The 18,391-nt window shown below is 36.7% G+C and overlaps 1 protein-coding gene across 3 annotated transcripts in view; it reads right to left on the bottom strand.

Annotated features, from left to right (window-relative positions):
- GPHN (gephyrin) overlaps window positions 1–18,391 on the bottom strand; it is a 611,925-nt gene that overhangs the window by 141,452 nt on the left and 452,082 nt on the right. For all 3 annotated transcript variants that reach the window (XM_042943539.1, XM_042943540.1, XM_042943541.1), the window contains one exon: window positions 14,262–14,304. In XM_042943539.1, coding sequence (XP_042799473.1) covers window positions 14,262–14,304 — 43 coding nt within the window. The remainder of the gene's footprint in view (window positions 1–14,261; window positions 14,305–18,391) is intronic.

The raw sequence follows: 18,391 nt of genomic DNA, 5'->3' as shown, positions 1-18,391 counted from the left end.
TCCTACTATTTCTCTTTCTTCATCCTATACTGCCTCATTCCCCTCTGCCTCATCTCTCCCTCTGCTCCACTCCCCTTTCCTTTTGGCTGGCCAGAACTTCCAAAGCTCAGTTACCTCTTGAACTTCCTTCAGAACAGAAAAATGCCCCCTAGGGTTGATTTTAAGCCCTGTTCTTCCTCTGAGCTGAGAATTATCAATGATTTTCCAAAGCCTAGAAAGGATAGAATGAAATTTGCAGAGAAAGAATAATTCTAAAAGTTTATAATCCAGGGCTTCCAGATCTAAAACATTTAGTTCATATCTAGTAGAAGCTTGAGATGCAAAAAAATTCCATAGGAAAGGCAGAAAAGGAAGAACCCGACTTGCATAAGAAACCAGAGGGGTTTAGAAAAGCTATAGAAGTTGCTCAAGGTCTTTTGAAGGTTATTTACAAAGTCTTTCCTAAGAAAGTAGTTTGGGCTCTGATGTAGTCTTATAGGCAAAGAAAGGATGAGAACATTGGAGATTTCAGGGAGAGGCTCTTTAACACCTTTAGATAGCACTCAGGAGTAGACCTTAAAGTAGATGTGACTCCTAACTCTCTCCTAGTTTTTTTTTTGTAAACTGTCTTAAGACAAAAATAGAGGATTTTGTATGTAAGCAAACACTAATATGGAAAATAATACCATTGCCAGACTTCTAGCATCCTGCTGAGTATTTTGAGTCTTAGAGCAATAACAACAAAAAACTCAATTAATGGATGGCTTTACAGATAAAAACAAGTAGATGCTCCTATCAGGGTTTTTAAATCCTGAAAGGAGGAATCTTTTGATAAAGATACTTATAGATACTATATATAAAAAGGATGTTGAAAAAAAGAACTATTTTATCTTAGTTAAGAAACTAAAGGGAAAAAAAATGAAGTAAGTTAATGAAGGTGCTCTGAGGGAGAATCAAGTGCCCAGTTTTTTGTTCTACCCTTAAATTCCCAGGGACAAATTTCTCTAAATTCTCAAGGGCAACCTTATAAAATTTTTTGTTATTGATACAGGGCATATAGTATCAACCTTAAACTCTATCACTGTTACATGATCTCTCCACTGGAAGTAAAAAACTATGTACTGGTGCGCATCTCTAATAATCCTCTGATAGTTCCATTCATAACTGTATGCCTTAGATATTTAACAGAGGAATATACTTCCCTCCTCTGTGATATCATACCTGCTAACTTGATAGGAGTGTACTGTATAAATGAAATTGCTAGATTAAATATTCTCCTGATGGTCTCTTCCTTGAAATCCCTTAGGACTTCCCTATGTCTTTTTAAAAAATGTTTACTTATTTTTGAGACAGAGAGAGAGGGGGAGAGAGAACGCACACAAGCGGGGTAGAGGCAGAGAGAGAGGGAGACACAGAATCTGAAGCAGGCTGCAGGCTCTGAGCTGTCAGCACAGAGCCCAATGTGGGGCTCGAAGTTGTGAACTGCGAGATCATGACCTGAGATGAAGTTGGATGCTTAACCTAATGAGCCACCCAGGTGCCCCAAGGACTCCCCTTTGTGCAATGAGATTATAGCTAATTTGGGTATTGATTTGCAGTACCTTTGTGTCTACATCAACCCCAAATTGAAAATCTCAAGGAAATGCCAGAACTTTTTCACTTTGTGGGCAAAAATTCAACTAATATAGCGAGAATTACTGGGGCTGAATATATTAAGATTCAAACCAGCCATCCACACCTCTACTCCAAAGTACAAAATGCTCTCTTAAACCCAAATCTAAAGAAGCACTAAAATTGGTAGGTGAAAGTAAATAGAGAAAAGATTCGACATATTTTGTCCTTATTCTTGTAACACTTCTATCCTTCCAATCAAAAAGCCCAGTGGGTAGAGATATGGATTTGTTTAGTATGTCAGGCCTATAATAAAACAGTCATTTCCCTTTTTCACATAGAACCCATCCCTAAACCTCTTTTATCTTCACTGCCTCCTGAGGCTGCATATTTGATGGTGTAGGTTTATGTTTTGTTTTCTTTAATGACCGTTTAGGTCAAAATAGTCAATATTTGTTTGCCTTCTCCTAAGAAAATCAACAATATACCTAGACTGTTAAGTTCCAAAGGTTTCCTGAAATACTCTCCTACTTTTCACAAATTTTCAACCAGGACCTAAAGGACTCTATTTCCCTGGGATTGTACTTTTATTCAATATGTGGATAACTTTTTGTTGTGTTCTAAAGATGGAGTGACTTCTAAGACTGATTCCATCTATCTACTTTCGGTTTTAACGCACAAAGAAAATAAAGTTTCCAAAGAGAAATTACAATTTTGTCTATAAGGTCATTAGCTAGAATATGCTTTGTTTCAAGGAAGTAAATTTCCTACTCCCGACAGAGTAAGGACTTTATAAAACTTTCCCATGACAGTAATTAAGAGATAATTAAAAGGATTCCTGAGTCTCACTGACTTATTGCAGGCAATAAGTTCTCAACTTTTCTCAAACTGCCATGCCAAAATAAGACTTAACCAAGTTCTCAGAAACTGAACCTCTTCCTTGGGTGCCAAACGTGAGCAGGGCTTCTGTGAGTTAAAATGAGCTCTTCAATAACTTCCTACCTAATTGTCATAAAACTTCATCCCTAGAATAAGAATGATTCTTTGCCAGAGGCAAATCTGTCCAGGTGGTAGAACTCTTGTGAGCACAGCGGAGATTTCCATTACTTAAAGATAACAGGGTTAATATATGCACTAATAGTAGATATGCTTTTGGGTTATTCCATGATTTTGAAATGCTTTGGAAATAAGGTGGGTTTTTGACCTCAGCAGGAATCCTAATTAAGAATGGCTAGCAAATTATAGAACTTTTAAATGCTCTAATGCTTTTTGAGGAAGTGGATAATACAAAATAGGAGCTCAAACAGAAGGAGATAATATAGAGGCTAAGGAAATGTTTTGATTATTAATCATGCCAGACTGACAGACAGCCTTCACTAAGATTATAGAACTCAGAATACCCCAAGGGACCAACTGTTTGGTTTAAAAGCCAGCTCTGAAATCAGAAAAGAGGTACTAGGAGAATTCTCAATGTAAATTGACTATTGGCTATTTTAGTAGCACTGAAAGACCTCAATGGAATCTTGTAAAAATTTTACATGAAATTACATACCAGTGAAAGAACAAATTTGCCAATGTACATACTTTACATCGATGGGAAAGCTTTACTATATTTCATTTGCCACCAACATAATCCTGGTAAAACTAAAGGTGGAACATGGACAAAAGCCCAAACCTCAGGGCCTCCTTAAACACCTCTAAATAGATTATATAACACTAGTCTCTATAGTGGGTTTTGAATACGCCTTGATCATTCTTTGCTTGTTCTTGGGATGTTTGAAGTCTTTCCTTGACCATCAACTACAACTCTACCAGTAGCAAAATTTTCTTGTGTTCCCAGCCTAGGGTCACAGGCTCCATGACCTCTCTAGTAATGGAGGCATCCATTTTACTGGGTCTATTACTAAAGAGTTTTGTAAAGCCTTGCCACTTACTTAAATATGTTATTGTCAGTCTCACCCCCAATCTTTAGGAAAGGTAGAGAGAAGAAATATAATTTTGAAAATTAAATAAGCTAAGCTCTTAGAAGACTCTTGTACTTCCATGGTCTAAGGTATTATCTTTAATGCCAATGAGATCAAGTCTTTCTGGGGTTCATGAACTCCCCCACATGAATTAGTAATAGGCCAGTCCATACATGTAGGAAGATCACCTTTGATTCTAAATTCCACACTGAGAAGCAGATAGAGCTAATTATTGCATGGGATTATTCCTGCTGTCCAAGTCTCATAAACAAGTATGAACTGTCTTTCCTCAATACTCTTCTAAACAATCCTTGCACGACCTAAAATCCAGAGACATGGTCTTTTGGAAGGGACATCAGAGAAAGACAGCTCTGGTACCCCACTGGATGACCTTATAAGGTACTGTTAGCAATGAGCACAGCAATGCAACTCCAAAGGTTTGATTTTTGTATTCATGTCTCAGAAATAATCCATTCTTGAATTTGTGGAAAAGCTGGGGTGTTTTTAGGAACCCTCTAGAGGCAGATAGTCCTCTGAAAGAGACATCTTCTAACTAAGGCCTGTGACCACGAGATATAGAGAGCTTCTACCCAAGATCCATAGAACAAACACAACTGACTACCATGCTTTAATATGCATTCTTTGGTTCTTTATTTTCATTGTTATTCCCCATCCTGTGTGCCCCTCCCTGCCCTCCTAGTTTAAGGCTTCTTTTAACCATGTCATCTATATTGCCCTATTCTTAATATTGCTTTTTGCATTTTTAATTATTCATTGGTATGTGTCTAGTACCCAGCTATTATTTACTTGTAAACTAGCTAAAGCATACAATCAAACTAGTTTTGTACACATCTTTCTTTGGTAGCCACCTAGATTTTTTTGGTTCTACTTCCTTGTAATGAATCCATTGCTATCCTGGATAACTGGACTCAACTATTAGGTGACTTTTTCAGATGACAAAGTATCTAATAGGCTAGAGAGATGGAAATCTAAAATCCCCTCTTAGATCATACCTAGACGAAAAGGTTCTCAGGGATTTTTTTGGTGGGAATTAGTTTTTATTTTTTTAATAAGTTTATTTATTTATTTTGAAAGAGTGAGCGTGAGCAGGGGAGGGGCAGAGGGAGAGAGAGACAGAGAGGGAGAGGGAGAGAGAATCCCAAGCAGGCTCTGTGTGACAGCACAGAGCCTAATGTGGAACTTGATCTCATGAACAATGAGATCATGACCTGAGCAGGAATCAAGAGTCAGAGCTGTAACTGACTGAGCCACCTGGGTGCCCCGGGAACTAGCTTTTGTAACCAAACTTAAATTTTTTTTAATGTTTATTTATTTTTGACAGAGAGAGAGAGAGAGAGAGAGAGACAGACAGACAGACAGACAGACAGGGAGCATGAGCAGGGGAGGGGCAGAGAGAGAGGGAGACACAGAATCTGAAGCAGGCTTCAGGCTCTGAGCTGTCAGCACAGCTGTTTCTTTTCTCAGAAAAAGACTGTTGGATAACTTAATTTTTAAAAGAGGTGGGAAAAGTGGGTCTTGATTTAAGAGTCAAAATCCTCCATAGTGTTTTTTCATAGTGGCTGTACCAATTTACAATCCTACCAACAGTACAAGGGTCCTCTTTTCTCCACATCCTCTCCAGCATTTGTTATGTCTTATCTTTTTGATGACAACCATTGTAACAGGCATGAGGTGATATCTCCTTGTGGTTTTGAAAATTTCCCTTATGATTACGAAGTGTTGGGTGCTTTTCAAGTACCTGTTGGCCACTTGTATATCTTTGGAAAAATGTTTGTTCAGGTCTTTTGCTCAGTTAAAAAATTGGATTATTATTATTATTGTTATTTTGTATTGAATTGCATGAGTTCTTTATATATTTTGGATATTAACCTCTTATCAGATATATGGTTTGCAATTTTTTCCCCATTCCTTATATTGTTTTTTCATTTTGCCGATCATTTCTTTCACTCTGCAGAGGATTTTTAGTTTGATACCCTATTTAAAAAAATTTTTTTTTAATTTTGTTGTCCTTTAGGTGTTATATCCAAAAAAATCATTGCCAAGACCCATGTAAAGGAGCTTTTTTCCCATGTTTTCTTCATGGAATTTCATGGTTTCAGGTCTTATATTTAAGTCTTTAATCCGTTTTGAGTTAATTCTTTAAGTGCCGTTAAGACAGGTGTCAAGTTTCATTCTTTTTACATTTGCATATCCAATTTTCCCCTGCACCATTTATCATAAGAGTCTATCTTTTCTCCATTGACTATTTTTTTTAATGTTTTTATTTATTTTTGAAGGAGAGAGAGAGTCAGAGCATGAGTGGGGGAGGAGCAGAGAGAGGGGGAGACACAGAATTCGAAGCAGCCTCCAGGCTGTAAGCTGTCAGCCCAGAGCCCGACGTGGGGCTCGAACCCACAAACTGTGAGATCGTGACCTGAGCCGCAGCCGGACGCTCAACCGACTGAGCCACCCAGGCGCCCCTCCATTGACTATTCTTGATGCCCTTGTCAAGTATTAGTTGGCTATATATGTATGGGTTTATTTCTAGGCTGTTTCTGTTTCACTGGTCTATGTATATGTTTTTATGACAGTACCACACTATTTTGATTACTATACCTTTATAATAGAGCTTAGAATCAGGGAGTGATGCTCTCTCTTTGTTCTTCTTTCTCAGGGTAGATTTGTCTACTTGGGGTCTTTTGTGGTTCCACATAAATTTTAGGATATTTTGTTTTCTACTGTGTAAAAAATGCTGTTGGAACCTTGATAGGGATTGCACTGAATCAACAGATTGCTATGGGTAGTATGGGCATTTTAATAATATTAGCTCTTCCAATCCATGACCACGGGATAGCTTTCTATTTATTTGTATCTTCTTCAATTTCTTTTATCAATGTATCCTAAGTATTTTATTGTTTTGGATGCTAGTATAAATGGGATTATTTTCTTTCTTTATTTTTCAGATAATTTCATTGTTATTGTATAGAAATGCTACTGATTTTTGTAAGTTAATTTTTTATCTTACAACTTTACTGAATTCATTGATTAGTTCTAACAGGTTTTGGTGGAGTCTTTAGGATTTCCTAAGGATAAAATCATGTCATCTGCAAATATAGACAGTTTTACTTCTTCTCTAATTCTGATGCCTTCTATTTCTTTTGCCTGATTGCTCTCTTTAGGACTTCCAGTACTATGTTGAATAAGGGTGGAAAGAGTGGGTACCCTTGTCTTGCTCCTGATCTTAGAGGAAAAATTTTCAACATTTTACCACTGAGTATGATGTTAGCTGTGGGCCTGTCATGTATGACCTTTATTATGTTGAGGTTATCATGAATGGATGTTGAATTTTGTCAAATGCTTTTTCTGTCTATTAGATGATTATGTTTTTTCTTTCATTCTATTAATGCATCACATTTATGTATTTGTGTGTATTGAATTATCCTTGCATTCCAGGGATAAATCCCACTTGATCGCAGTGAATGATTTTTTTTAATTTATTGAAAGAGAGAGAGAGAGAGGGAAGGAGGGAGGGAGGGAGGGAGGGAAGGATAGTGCAGGTAGGGGAAGGGGAGAGAGAGAAGGAGAGAGAGTCTGCAGGTTCCACACTGCCAGAGCAGAGCCCGACTTGGGGCTGTAACTCACAAACCATAAAACCATGACCCAAGCTGAAACCAAGATGCTCAACTGACAGCCACCCAGGAGTCCTGTGAATGATTCTTTTAATGTGCTGCTGAATTCAGTTTGCTAGTATTTTATTGAGAATTTCTAAATTTATATTCATCAAGACTATTGGCTTGTAGTTTTCTTTTGTTGTGTTGTCTTTGCCTGGCTTTGGTATTAGAGTGATGCTGGCCTTATAAAATGAGTTTGGGAGTGTTCCCTTTTCTAAAATTTTTTGTAAGAGTTTGAGAAGGATTGGCGTTAATTCTACTTTAAAGGTTTGGTAAAATTCACCAGGGAAGCCATCTGGTCCCGGTTATTCCTTTTTTTTTTTTTTATTAATTTTTTTTTAGTGTTTATTTATTTTTGAGAGAGAGAGAGAGAGGAGGCAGTCTCCAAGCTGGGGAAGGGCAGAGAGAGAGGGAGACACAGAATGTGAAGCAGGCTCCAGGCTCTGAGCTGTCAGCACAGAGCCCGACACGGGGCTCAAACCCATAAACCGGAGATCATGACCTGAGCCAAAATCGGATGCTTAACTGACTAAGCCATCCAGGTGCCCCTGGTTTTTCTTTATTGGGAGATTTTTTTTTTTTTTTATTTTTTAATATATGAAATTTACTGTCAAATTGGTTTCCATACAACACCCAGTGCTCATCCCAAAAGGTGCCCTCCTCAATACCCATCACCCACCCTGCCCTCCCTCCCACCCCTCATCAACCCTCAGTTTGTTCTCAGTTTTTAACAGTCTCTTATGCTTTGGCTCTCTCCCACTCTAACCTCTTTTTTTTTTTTTTTTTTTTCCTTCCCCTCCCCCATGGGTTTCTGTTATGTTTCTCAGGATCCACATAAGAGTGAAACCATATGGTATCTGTCTTTCTCTGTATGGCTTATTTCACTTAGCATCACACTCTCCAGTTCCATCCACGTTGCTACAAAAGGCCAGATTTCATTTTTTCTCATTGCCACGTAGTATTCCATTGTGTATATAAACCACAATTTCTTTATCCATTCATCAGTTGATGGACATTTAGGCTCTTTCCATAATTTGGCTATTGTTGAGAGTGCCGCTATAAACATTGGGGTACAGGTGCCCCTATGCATCAGTACTCCTGTATCCCTTGGATAAATTCTTAGCAGTGCTATTGCTGGGTCATAGGGTAGGTCTATTTTTAATTTTCTGAGGAACCTCCACACTGCTTTCCAGAGCGGCTGCACCAATTTGCATTCCCACCAACAGTGCAAGAGGGTTCCTGTTTCTCCACATCCTCTCCAGCATCTATAGTCTCCTGATTTCTTCATTTTGGCCACTCTGACTGGCGTGAGGTGGTATCTGAGTGTGGTTTTGATTTGTATTTCCCTGATAAGGAGCGACGTTGAACATCTTTTCATGTGCCTGTTGGCCATCCGGATGTCTTCTTTAGAGAAGTGTCTATTCATGTTTTCTGCCCATTTCTTCACTGGGTTATTTGTTTTTCGGGTGTGGAGTTTGATGAGCTCTTTATAGATTTTGGATACTAGCCCTTTGTCCGATGTGTCATTTGCAAATATCTTTTCCCATTCCGTTGGTTGCCTTTTAGTTTTGTTGGTTGTTTCCTTTGCTGTGCAGAAGCTTTTTATCTTCATAAGGTCCCAGTAATTCACTTTTGCTTTTAATTCCCTTGCCTTTGGGGATGTGCCGAGTAAGAGATTGCTACGGCTGAGGTCAGAGAGGTCTTTTCCTGCTTTCTCCTCTAAGGTTTTGATGGTTTCCTGTCTCACATTCAGGTTATTGGGAGATTTTTGATTACTGATTCAATCTCCTCACTAGCAATCAGTCTGTTCAGATTTTCTATTTCATGATTCAAAGGCTGGTTGTTTCTAATAATTTTTTCATATATTTTAGGTTATCTACTTTGTTGGGTATATAGTTGTTGTGGCTTAATTTTTTATCTCCTGGCTGAGAAAAAGGACTACAAACTCTGATCATAAGTCTCACCTTTGTGTAGCTGGGTTCAGATACGTGATCTCCCCAGTCCTAAGTGCTGCTATACAACTGCTGTCTCATCAGATGGCTCAATAAATGATCATCCAATAACAACAGTCAACATAAGAGAACTTGACACCTATGAAGATTGAGACAACTTCTCTAGACAGTTGACTACTATTGTGATTTCTTAGTAAAGGTCTGGATTGACTGACTGATGACACCCTCAGACATCAGGCTGAAGACTGACCACAAGGATAACCTTGATACCTGAAATCATCTATAAGTACACAACTTTCTGTCTTTATTAGCATAACTACTATTCCATTGTCTTTATTAACATAACTTCACTATTCCAGAAAAATCTCCCCTAAAAGACAGAAGTTACAAGTAACTTCATTACTCATTCTAGAACTTTTTAAATAGTCTGCTTGAGATTCTCTCTCTCTCCCTCTCTGTTCTTCCCCCATTGTTCTATCTCTCTCTCTCTCAAAATAAATAAATAAACTCTAAAAAATAGAAATTATCAAAAGACAATTTACATACCAAGACTCTCAGAATCCCTTGCCTTGCTATGTCCATGATTCTGAGATGATTATATAACAATCCTTATTTAATTTTAATCAAGCTTTACATTAAAAGATCTGCTTTAAATAAAAAATCTCCTAGGTATCCTGAGTTTGTCCTTCCCTTTCTGAGAAAGTATTAGTTGAGACTATGATTTTGTTGAAGTGGTATTCTCCCGTATCGTATGTGATATAAAATTTATAAGAAATATATATTTGTTCATTCAGAAGACCAAAATATATTCCTCAGATATATTTGGTCTTCATCCACAGTTCTTGAGAATACCTCAGAGCCTTAGGATGAAATGAGTATCTTATTATTAATCATGGTGACTTTTAGACCCCATCCTAAGGCAGGGGCTCGTTTCCAGGAGGACCAAGTGATTTTTCATGTGATTAAAGGGCTGGAACTTTCAGGGGCACCTGGGTGGCTTATTTGGTTGAGCATTTGACTCTTGATTTTGGCTCAGGTCATGATTTCATGGTTCGTGATTTTGGGCCCTGCATAAGGATCTATGCTGACAGTGCGGAGCCTGCCTGAAATTCTCTCTCTCCTCTCTCTCTGCCCTTCCCTGCTCTGTCTCCCAAAATAAATAAATAAACATTAAAAAAAAAAAAAAAAAGGGTTGGAACTTTCAGTCCTACTCCCCCAGCCTCTGAGGTTGAATCAGCTAGTGGCCAATGAATTAGTCAATCATGACTATGTAATGAAGTCGTCATAAAAACCCAAGAAGAAGAGCTTCTGGGTCCTTCTTTTACAGAGAGCTTCCACACCTGGGGAGCTAGCATGCTTCCATGTGCCTCAGAGCCAGGCACCAAGCTCCACAAGGACAGAAGCTCCTTTGTTCTGGACGTTGCCTTATGTTTCTCTTTATCTGGCTTTTGATTTGTAGCCTTTATCGTATCTTTTAGTAAACTGATAAATGAAAGTAAGTGCTCCCCTGAGTTCTGCAAGCCACTCTAGAAAATTAATGAAACCTAAGGAGGAGGTCACTGGAACTTTCAATCTATAGCCAGTTGGTCAGAAGCACATGTTAACAGCCTGGGGCTTGAAAATGGCATCTGAAGTGGAATATGGACAGCAGTCTTGTAGGACTGAATCCTTAACCTGTGGAATATGATGCTATTTTTGAGTAGATGGTGTCAGAATTGAGTTGAATTCTTGGACATCCTGCTGGTGTCTGAAAAGTGCTTGGTGTTGTGTGTGTGTGTGGACACTCCCGTCAAGGTGGAATTACGCTGCAAACCTTAAAAGACCACAGGAAGAATAAACTCAGGTTTATTATCAACAGGTTGTTTTGATGACATTTTTGAGGCGCCAAAGGAAAGTTCTTACTTAGAAAAACATTACCAACGTTAACTCCTCCTTGGATAATTCTAGAAAAACTCCAACTTTTAATCTTAGAAGTTAAGTTATAACTCTGTTCTTTTTTCTAGGATCTGTTGATGATGTTTTGCTTTGACAAATTTCTATGTATGCTAACAAAGAAGTTGATTACAGGCATATCTTGTTTTATTGTATTTCACATTAAGGTGCTTTGCAGATACTGTGTTTTGTTTTATTTTGTTTTTGGTTTTTAACAAGTTGAAGGTATACGGCAACCCTGCATCAAGCAAGTCTATTGGTGCCATTTTTCCAACATTTGCTCACTTCATGTCTCTGTGTTACACTTTGGCAATTCTCTCAATATTTCACACTTTTTCGTCATTATTATATTTGTTATGGTGATCTGTGATCAGTGATTAAAACTCACTGAAATTTCAGAGAATGGTTAGCATTTTTTAGCAATAAGGTATTTTTAAATTAAGGTGTATACATTTTTTTTTATATGTAAGGCTACTGCATATTTACTAGACTACAGTATAATGTAAACTTTTTATGCACTGGGAAACAAAAAAAAATACATGTGACTTGCTTTTTTGCGATACTCACTTTATTGTAAGTGGTCTGGGACCAAATCTGTAATATCTCTGAGGTATACTTGTATAGTTTTCTTCACCCTTGACAATATTTTGGAAATGTTTTCCATAAGAGTAGGCAACTCAGTAAATAAATGAAAAAATGATGATAGTTACCTTGCTGAGAGAGAACTCCGAGGAGCTCACACTTGAACGGAGTCTTGAAGGATAAATAAGAGTTTTCTAGGGGACGCCTGGGTGGCTCAGTTGGTTAAGTGTCTCACTCTTGATTTTGGCTAGGGTCATGATCTTGCAGTTCGTGGGACTGAGCCCTGTGGGGCTGGTAATCAGGCTCTGTGCTGTTAGCTGGGGATTCTCCCTTGGGATTCTCACTCATCCTAGCTCTCTGCCCCTCCCTTTCTTGTGCTCCCCCTCTCAAAATAAATAAATAAATCTAAAAAAAAATATTTCCTAGGAAAACAAGGGGAATGGATACTTTATGCAGTGGGGGAAAGAGTACTCCTAAAAGAATAGAGGCAGAACACAGCAGTGGGAGAATGAGGAACTGCTAATTAGGTCTATATGACTGCAATATAGTAGTACAAGGCAAAGGATGAAACTAAGGGTGATTAAAGCAGACTAAATAAGCAATTAGATATTGAAGTTAAGAAGTTCAGAGGTAGAGGGGGTGCCTGGGTGGCTCAGTCGGTTAAGTGTCCGACTTCAGCTCAGGTCATGATCTCATGGTCCGTGGGTTTGAGTGCTGTGTTGGGTTCTGTGCTGTCAGTTCAGAGCCTGGAGCCTGCTTCGGATTTTGTGTCTTCCTCTCTCTCTGCCCCTCCCCCACTCACGCTCTGTCTTTCTCTATCAAAAAATGAATAAACGTTAAAAAAAATTTAAAAAAAATAAAAAAAGTTCAGAGGTAGAACAGCTCATGGTGATGAAAGAGCCTTGGGTGTGGCTATGAGCATGACTACGAGTTACTAAAGTGGTGTTGAAAGCAAAGACCTTAAACTTATAGATAGGTTACAATGTTGGATGGGGTCTCTATATGGATCTAAATGGCTATATGGACCATGTACATGACTATGACATCCTAAGAAAACATGATCAGGAAAACCTGGACCACTGTGACGTCCATCCAAAGTGATTAATAGTCTATAAGCCAGTAAGAACATAACTGAAATGAAAGACGTTCTAACAACACAAAAATCCATGATAAAGGTGTAAGAAGATTCAAAGAAATCTGTTGTCAGTAAGAAATTATTTTTGTTCCTAACCATCATAATCACTATCAATGATCCATCATCATCTTGGGATCAACAATAAATAGAAATCATACAGTAATCATCAGAAATGTCATTTTAAAAGCTCATTTATCTGCATAGTTTCATTTTAGTGAATATTATATCATCACTCCCCTGACTCAGGTTTCTCTCAACCTTAGGTCTTAGCAAGGGATTACAGAATGTTACATTTCTTATATTGAAGAGCCTCCCTCAAGTCACTTGTCTGTCAAATGTTGTGGAAACTTACAGTGGTATACCAGTAAAATCTGTTTGCTTCAATTTATTTTTATACAACTTTAATATAAAAGTCCTGGGCAAGTAATTGCAGTGTGCTTGCTTACCAGCTCAATGGTTTCAAGCTAACATAACAGATTCACAACACAGAAATGGGAAAAAGTTACACTAAAGAAAATAAAACAAAACATGCATTTTTATCTATTTGAAGTTCTCCAATTACTTTTGTAACAGTTAAAAAAAATACAGATATTCTACTGGAAAATCATCCTGTTTACTAAAATTCCCAGTGGTGTAGGTATGCAAGAGACCCATTTAGTTACGTATGGCCCACCTGAACTTCATTTCTTGATAAAGATCAGGGAGAAGATAGGATGATGTCATTAATTTTAAGTGACAGAGAACAATATTAAATTATTAGCATTTATATAGTACTTTTCTCTTAGGATCCCCAAACTTTTAAGGCACAACCTCCCCATGTTATATCATTTCAAGGATACAGGTAAGGAAAAGCTATTTACAGTTCCTTTTTATAAGATAGAAACATGAATAATACACAAAGTTAAAGGACTTTCAAGTTAATGTTATTAGTGATCAAACAAAAAAAATAAAATTAAGGTTTCTTCATCCTTGTTTCATGGCACTATGTTTGAAAACATGCTGCTTGTGAAAGTAGGATATTTCAGGAATGAATTTGTATTTACAAGATGATTACAACTCCTCTTAAGAGTCACTTGTTTTTTTTTTAAAGTTAGATGCTTATAGTGGATTTATATTATTATTTTCAGTTAGTCTATTTTCAAATGATTTTTGGCAGTGGGGCAGTTAAAGAGGGTTCTAATCGCAGAATCATTGAGGAACTCATTACAATCTTAGTTATAAGTGCTATCAAAATTCTGGTGTAGGCTTCCAGAACTAACTGGAATGAAGGCAATATTCATTAACATATTGATAATATTCTTAAGAGGTAAAAACCCTAACATTTATATAAACTGACCCAAAATGCTCTTTTTCATTCTTTCACCAAAACATTTTAAAGCTCTCCTTCCTGTTGAACCACAGTCTTATAGTCCATCGGAAATGATGGCATACTTACTGGCTCTGAGAATGTTCTCCTTGCTGCTGCACCTGGACTGGACCTGCAAAGAGAGCATAAACTCAGTAATTTAGGGCTCAAAACACAGATAGCCAGATATGTATGCATACTTAATGGGCAAGCTCCTGAGGTTTAGGAGCAAAGGCTCAATGTATCTCAGATATCAAAACATAGTAGTAAAAATATATTACATTTGTTTCCTATTTTTTGTCTTTTTCTTACTGTAAAGAAAGAGCAGACTTCTGAAAAAAACTGGGGGTACAACATTATAAATGGCACAGAGGCAAAACCAAAGGCAATTTTTTATTGATGTGTACTGAAATTAGTATATGGAAAAAAATGTTACAACGTATTCGGGTGTGAATACAGACCCCTAATCTTAAGGCACTGTGATAACTCTTGACTAGACTAATAATGCAATACAGGTAATAAAGTTGTAATAAAATATTCCATTGTAGTAACTTTAGTTGTACACATTGATAAGGGGAAAACAGAGAAATCCTCATATATAATATTAATGTGTGATTCCAATGACTTTTGTTACTTACTGATTATAATAATTGGTTATAATATTGGCTATGAAAGATGCCTTTGTTGGGAATCAATAAAACTGAACTCATTTATTTACCAGTTCTTAGGTGTGAATAAAGTTTATCAATCAGAAACCCTTATGCTTTGGTGCAAAAAGTTGATGTCCAAGCAGAACATTCTTTTAAATGTTACAAAAGTGTTGAATTCAAAAGCCACATTGGATGGCATACATGTTTGTTAATATCTGAGGAAACTGTATTTAAACTGCACACCTCTTTTTTCCCACTCCCCAGCAGCTTGCCCCAAATCTATATATATACAACAAATTAATTTCTATTGCTTAACACAATCTACTATTGTAATGAAACAACTTATGAAAGAAATGTTGCAACTTAGGGTGGGTTATGGTTGTCCTTCCCTGAAAAGAACAATTGTTAATGTTTAAAGAAACAACAACAATAAAAAAAATCACAAACATACACACAAGAAAAACACACACACACACACACACCAAAAAAAGGGGAAAAAAGGGAAAAATAATTCCAGATGTTAAAGTTATTCCCTTTTGGCCCAGATTGTTTAGTTAGTTATAAGCTACACTAGAATGAAGAAGCTAATCTGGGAGATAATATTCTTACATTCTTTTACTCAGAAGTTCTATTGAAAAACAATTATGGACCAAATGGGAAAGGAAAATAATTAATGACTACTTAAAAATACAGGGAGAAAGACATGAGAGTGAGAAAAAGAAAAAGAAGAAAGAGAGGTTTGGGGAAATAAGTCTAGACAAGAGAAAAGAAAGTATGGGTTTATAGAAGGAGCCAATATGTGAATGCAAAATGTTCTGCTATTTCTTATTGAAAATTCATACTAAGAGAGTAAGAATCTCTAATGAACTTGCTGCAAAATAAACAAGCAAGTTTGTACACCATGGAATGAAAATAGGTGTAACTATACCACTACAGCCTTAAAGGAGAAAAGAAACAAACACTAATAGACAAATTAATAGACAAGCTTAATAAAGAGTTAAACTACATTTTTAAAAGCAGTTCAGGGAACACAAGAGAAAGCTAATAGAGTGAGAGAAAAATCTGGGAGAGAGAAGGAAAAAAAAGGGGATAACGCTGAAAGACAAAAACAGAGTTCAAGGAAGTCAAATGGAAGTCAAGAAAGTCTTCAACAAGATGTAGAAACAGAAGGAGCCCAAACCCATAGCGCAAAGCAATGTTTGCGAATGGAAAGCAGCTCCTTTGATCAGTAATAGTTACTCTTAAGTCGTAGCCTCTATTCCTCCAGAGTTCATCTTTAAGCCCTTCCAATTTAGAGTGGAGCTAGTGTGTGGATAGAAACAAGAGATTTATAATGAACAGAGCATTTCAGATGAGTAGTTCAAATTGTCTCGTCAAATGTTTCAACAGATTTAGATAATGTCTAAATGGAAATGGTGGTGAAGAACTAGCTAGCTTTACCAAAAAGCTGAACCAAACCAAAACAGCAACAACAACAAAAAACCCTCTTCCTACTTTAGGTGGCTAAAAAATTAAAAAAAATGTTCATAGCATGAATTTAATAATGAAACCCAAAGTCTTGTTTTGTGGCACCTGAGTTCGTAACTATATATTTTGCAGAAGTTTGGGTGATAAAAAATAATTCAGTTTCTGGAATGTGAGTATTCATTTTGGTTCACAAATTGCCAACAGCAGTGTAACCAATGTTTTCTCATTTACATTACACTGGCTATTTGACCTAGATTTGAGGAAAATCACTTAAAATCAATGATTACATGAACTTCTTTACTTTGGTGATCTTGAGTATATATTAAAAAATGAGAAAAATAATTTTAAGATATTAAAAATATATATGCAAAAGTGATGCCCCTCTCTCTTATACCATGAAACTGGTCACCTTTACAATATTTATCTAATTTTTAAAAATCTCAATATGAAGATTTTTACCTAACTCACAATGTAATGGGATTTACTTGAAAAAATAAAATCAAGAAACGATTACTGTTCTTATTCTCATATATATGGATTAGAAAGAAGGTAGCACAGGTTTGTCCCAAGTTTTACAGTTCGCTTTTTTTTTTTTTAAAATCTTACACTGGCTTTTTAGTCAATGGAAAAACAAAAAACAAAAAACAAAAAACAAAAAACAAAGGGAAGTCTGAAAAACAAAATAAAATTGACATTTTGACCTAATACCAAATTTATTGGGGATTAAAAATGAAAGGTATGGTGTTCGATTATCTATTACTTTATTTTATTGGATTATGTTATTTTATTACAATTAACATCTAACTTTATGGTGTTGAAAATTAACCCCCTTTGAACTGGAATTAAACTAAAATAATGTCTAGAAACAGCATTTATTAATTACAGTCAATGGAGGAAAAGAAAAACACAAGAGACTTACTGAAAACATAGGTATTCATTTACTAATCAAGACTGCTTTCAGACATTAAATAATTCATTTAATTCATTTCAACATGTGTTTACATGTATAATATAATTTTTGCTGAAGATCACATTGTACAGTAGAAATCTTAAGCCATGAAACAGAAAACAAAAGGGGGGGAGAGCATGTAATAATGGTAAAGAAAAAAAGTGAAAATGCTTTAAACAAAGCTGAGAAAATTTTAACAAACAACCACAATCTTTAAATACAGTTAGAGAAGTGACTTACCTTATGCTTAGGTCATAACAAGAATAGCACAGTGTTTAAAGTCAGCTCTTCATTATGGGAGGTACAATTGAAAGCCATAGGTTATAATAACATGAATTGCTACACAGAAATGAAGACTTTTTCAGCCCAACATGAAAAGCTAACTCTTATGGGAGAACATTTCAACTTATGTTTAATGCAGCATGAAGAACAATTGAGGGGGTAAACATCAAAACACATGAATCTCACACCAATAAGAGAGACAGTCCAATCTCTCAGGAACACAGAATATTTAATCTGTGAGACTATAATCTGTGACACATAAGGGAAGGCACATCACTCTAACACTGAAAGATGCATGCATAATGGATAACCATCCACTGACAAGTCTCCCCACCCCATCCCACTCGTACACACACAAAACCATTAAGATACAGGGAAAAAATGTAGTGCCAAGCTGTTATGAAGAAAGCAGGACACACGGAAGCGCAGCAGTGGTCATGTGATTTGAGAGGTGTTCTTCCCTTAAACCATCCCATCACCATGCTTATTTTAAAGAAGCCAGGAAAAGACCCCCTTCAATGCTGCAGTAGCTATGAGCCCCCAGCTTGAAGCTAGTGTGTGGAATTTTGATCACCGTTCCCTGCGATGTCAGGGGCTCTCCAGTGGAAGCCAGATGTGTAACACCAGTTAGTGGGGTACAATGTGTGAATAACAAACATCCTTTCCCTTCTGCATTTCACAGAAGTGAGGGAGGAGAGAAACAAATAAAATAAAGCCCATGTTAAGAATAGACTCATAACAATATAAAGATGTATAAATATTAAAATGGAGATTACATTTGATTGCAGGTTAGCACAACTCAGGTTACATAAAAACTGCCTCAATTTTGCTGCTCACCAGGCTAATATGTATTCTTTCTCCTTGCAAATATT

Source organism: Panthera leo, chromosome B3 (genome assembly GCF_018350215.1).
Source record: "Panthera leo isolate Ple1 chromosome B3, P.leo_Ple1_pat1.1, whole genome shotgun sequence".
In the NCBI taxonomy this organism is placed as follows: domain Eukaryota; kingdom Metazoa; phylum Chordata; class Mammalia; order Carnivora; family Felidae; genus Panthera; species Panthera leo.
This window is presented reverse-complemented; position numbering and strand designations above follow the sequence as displayed.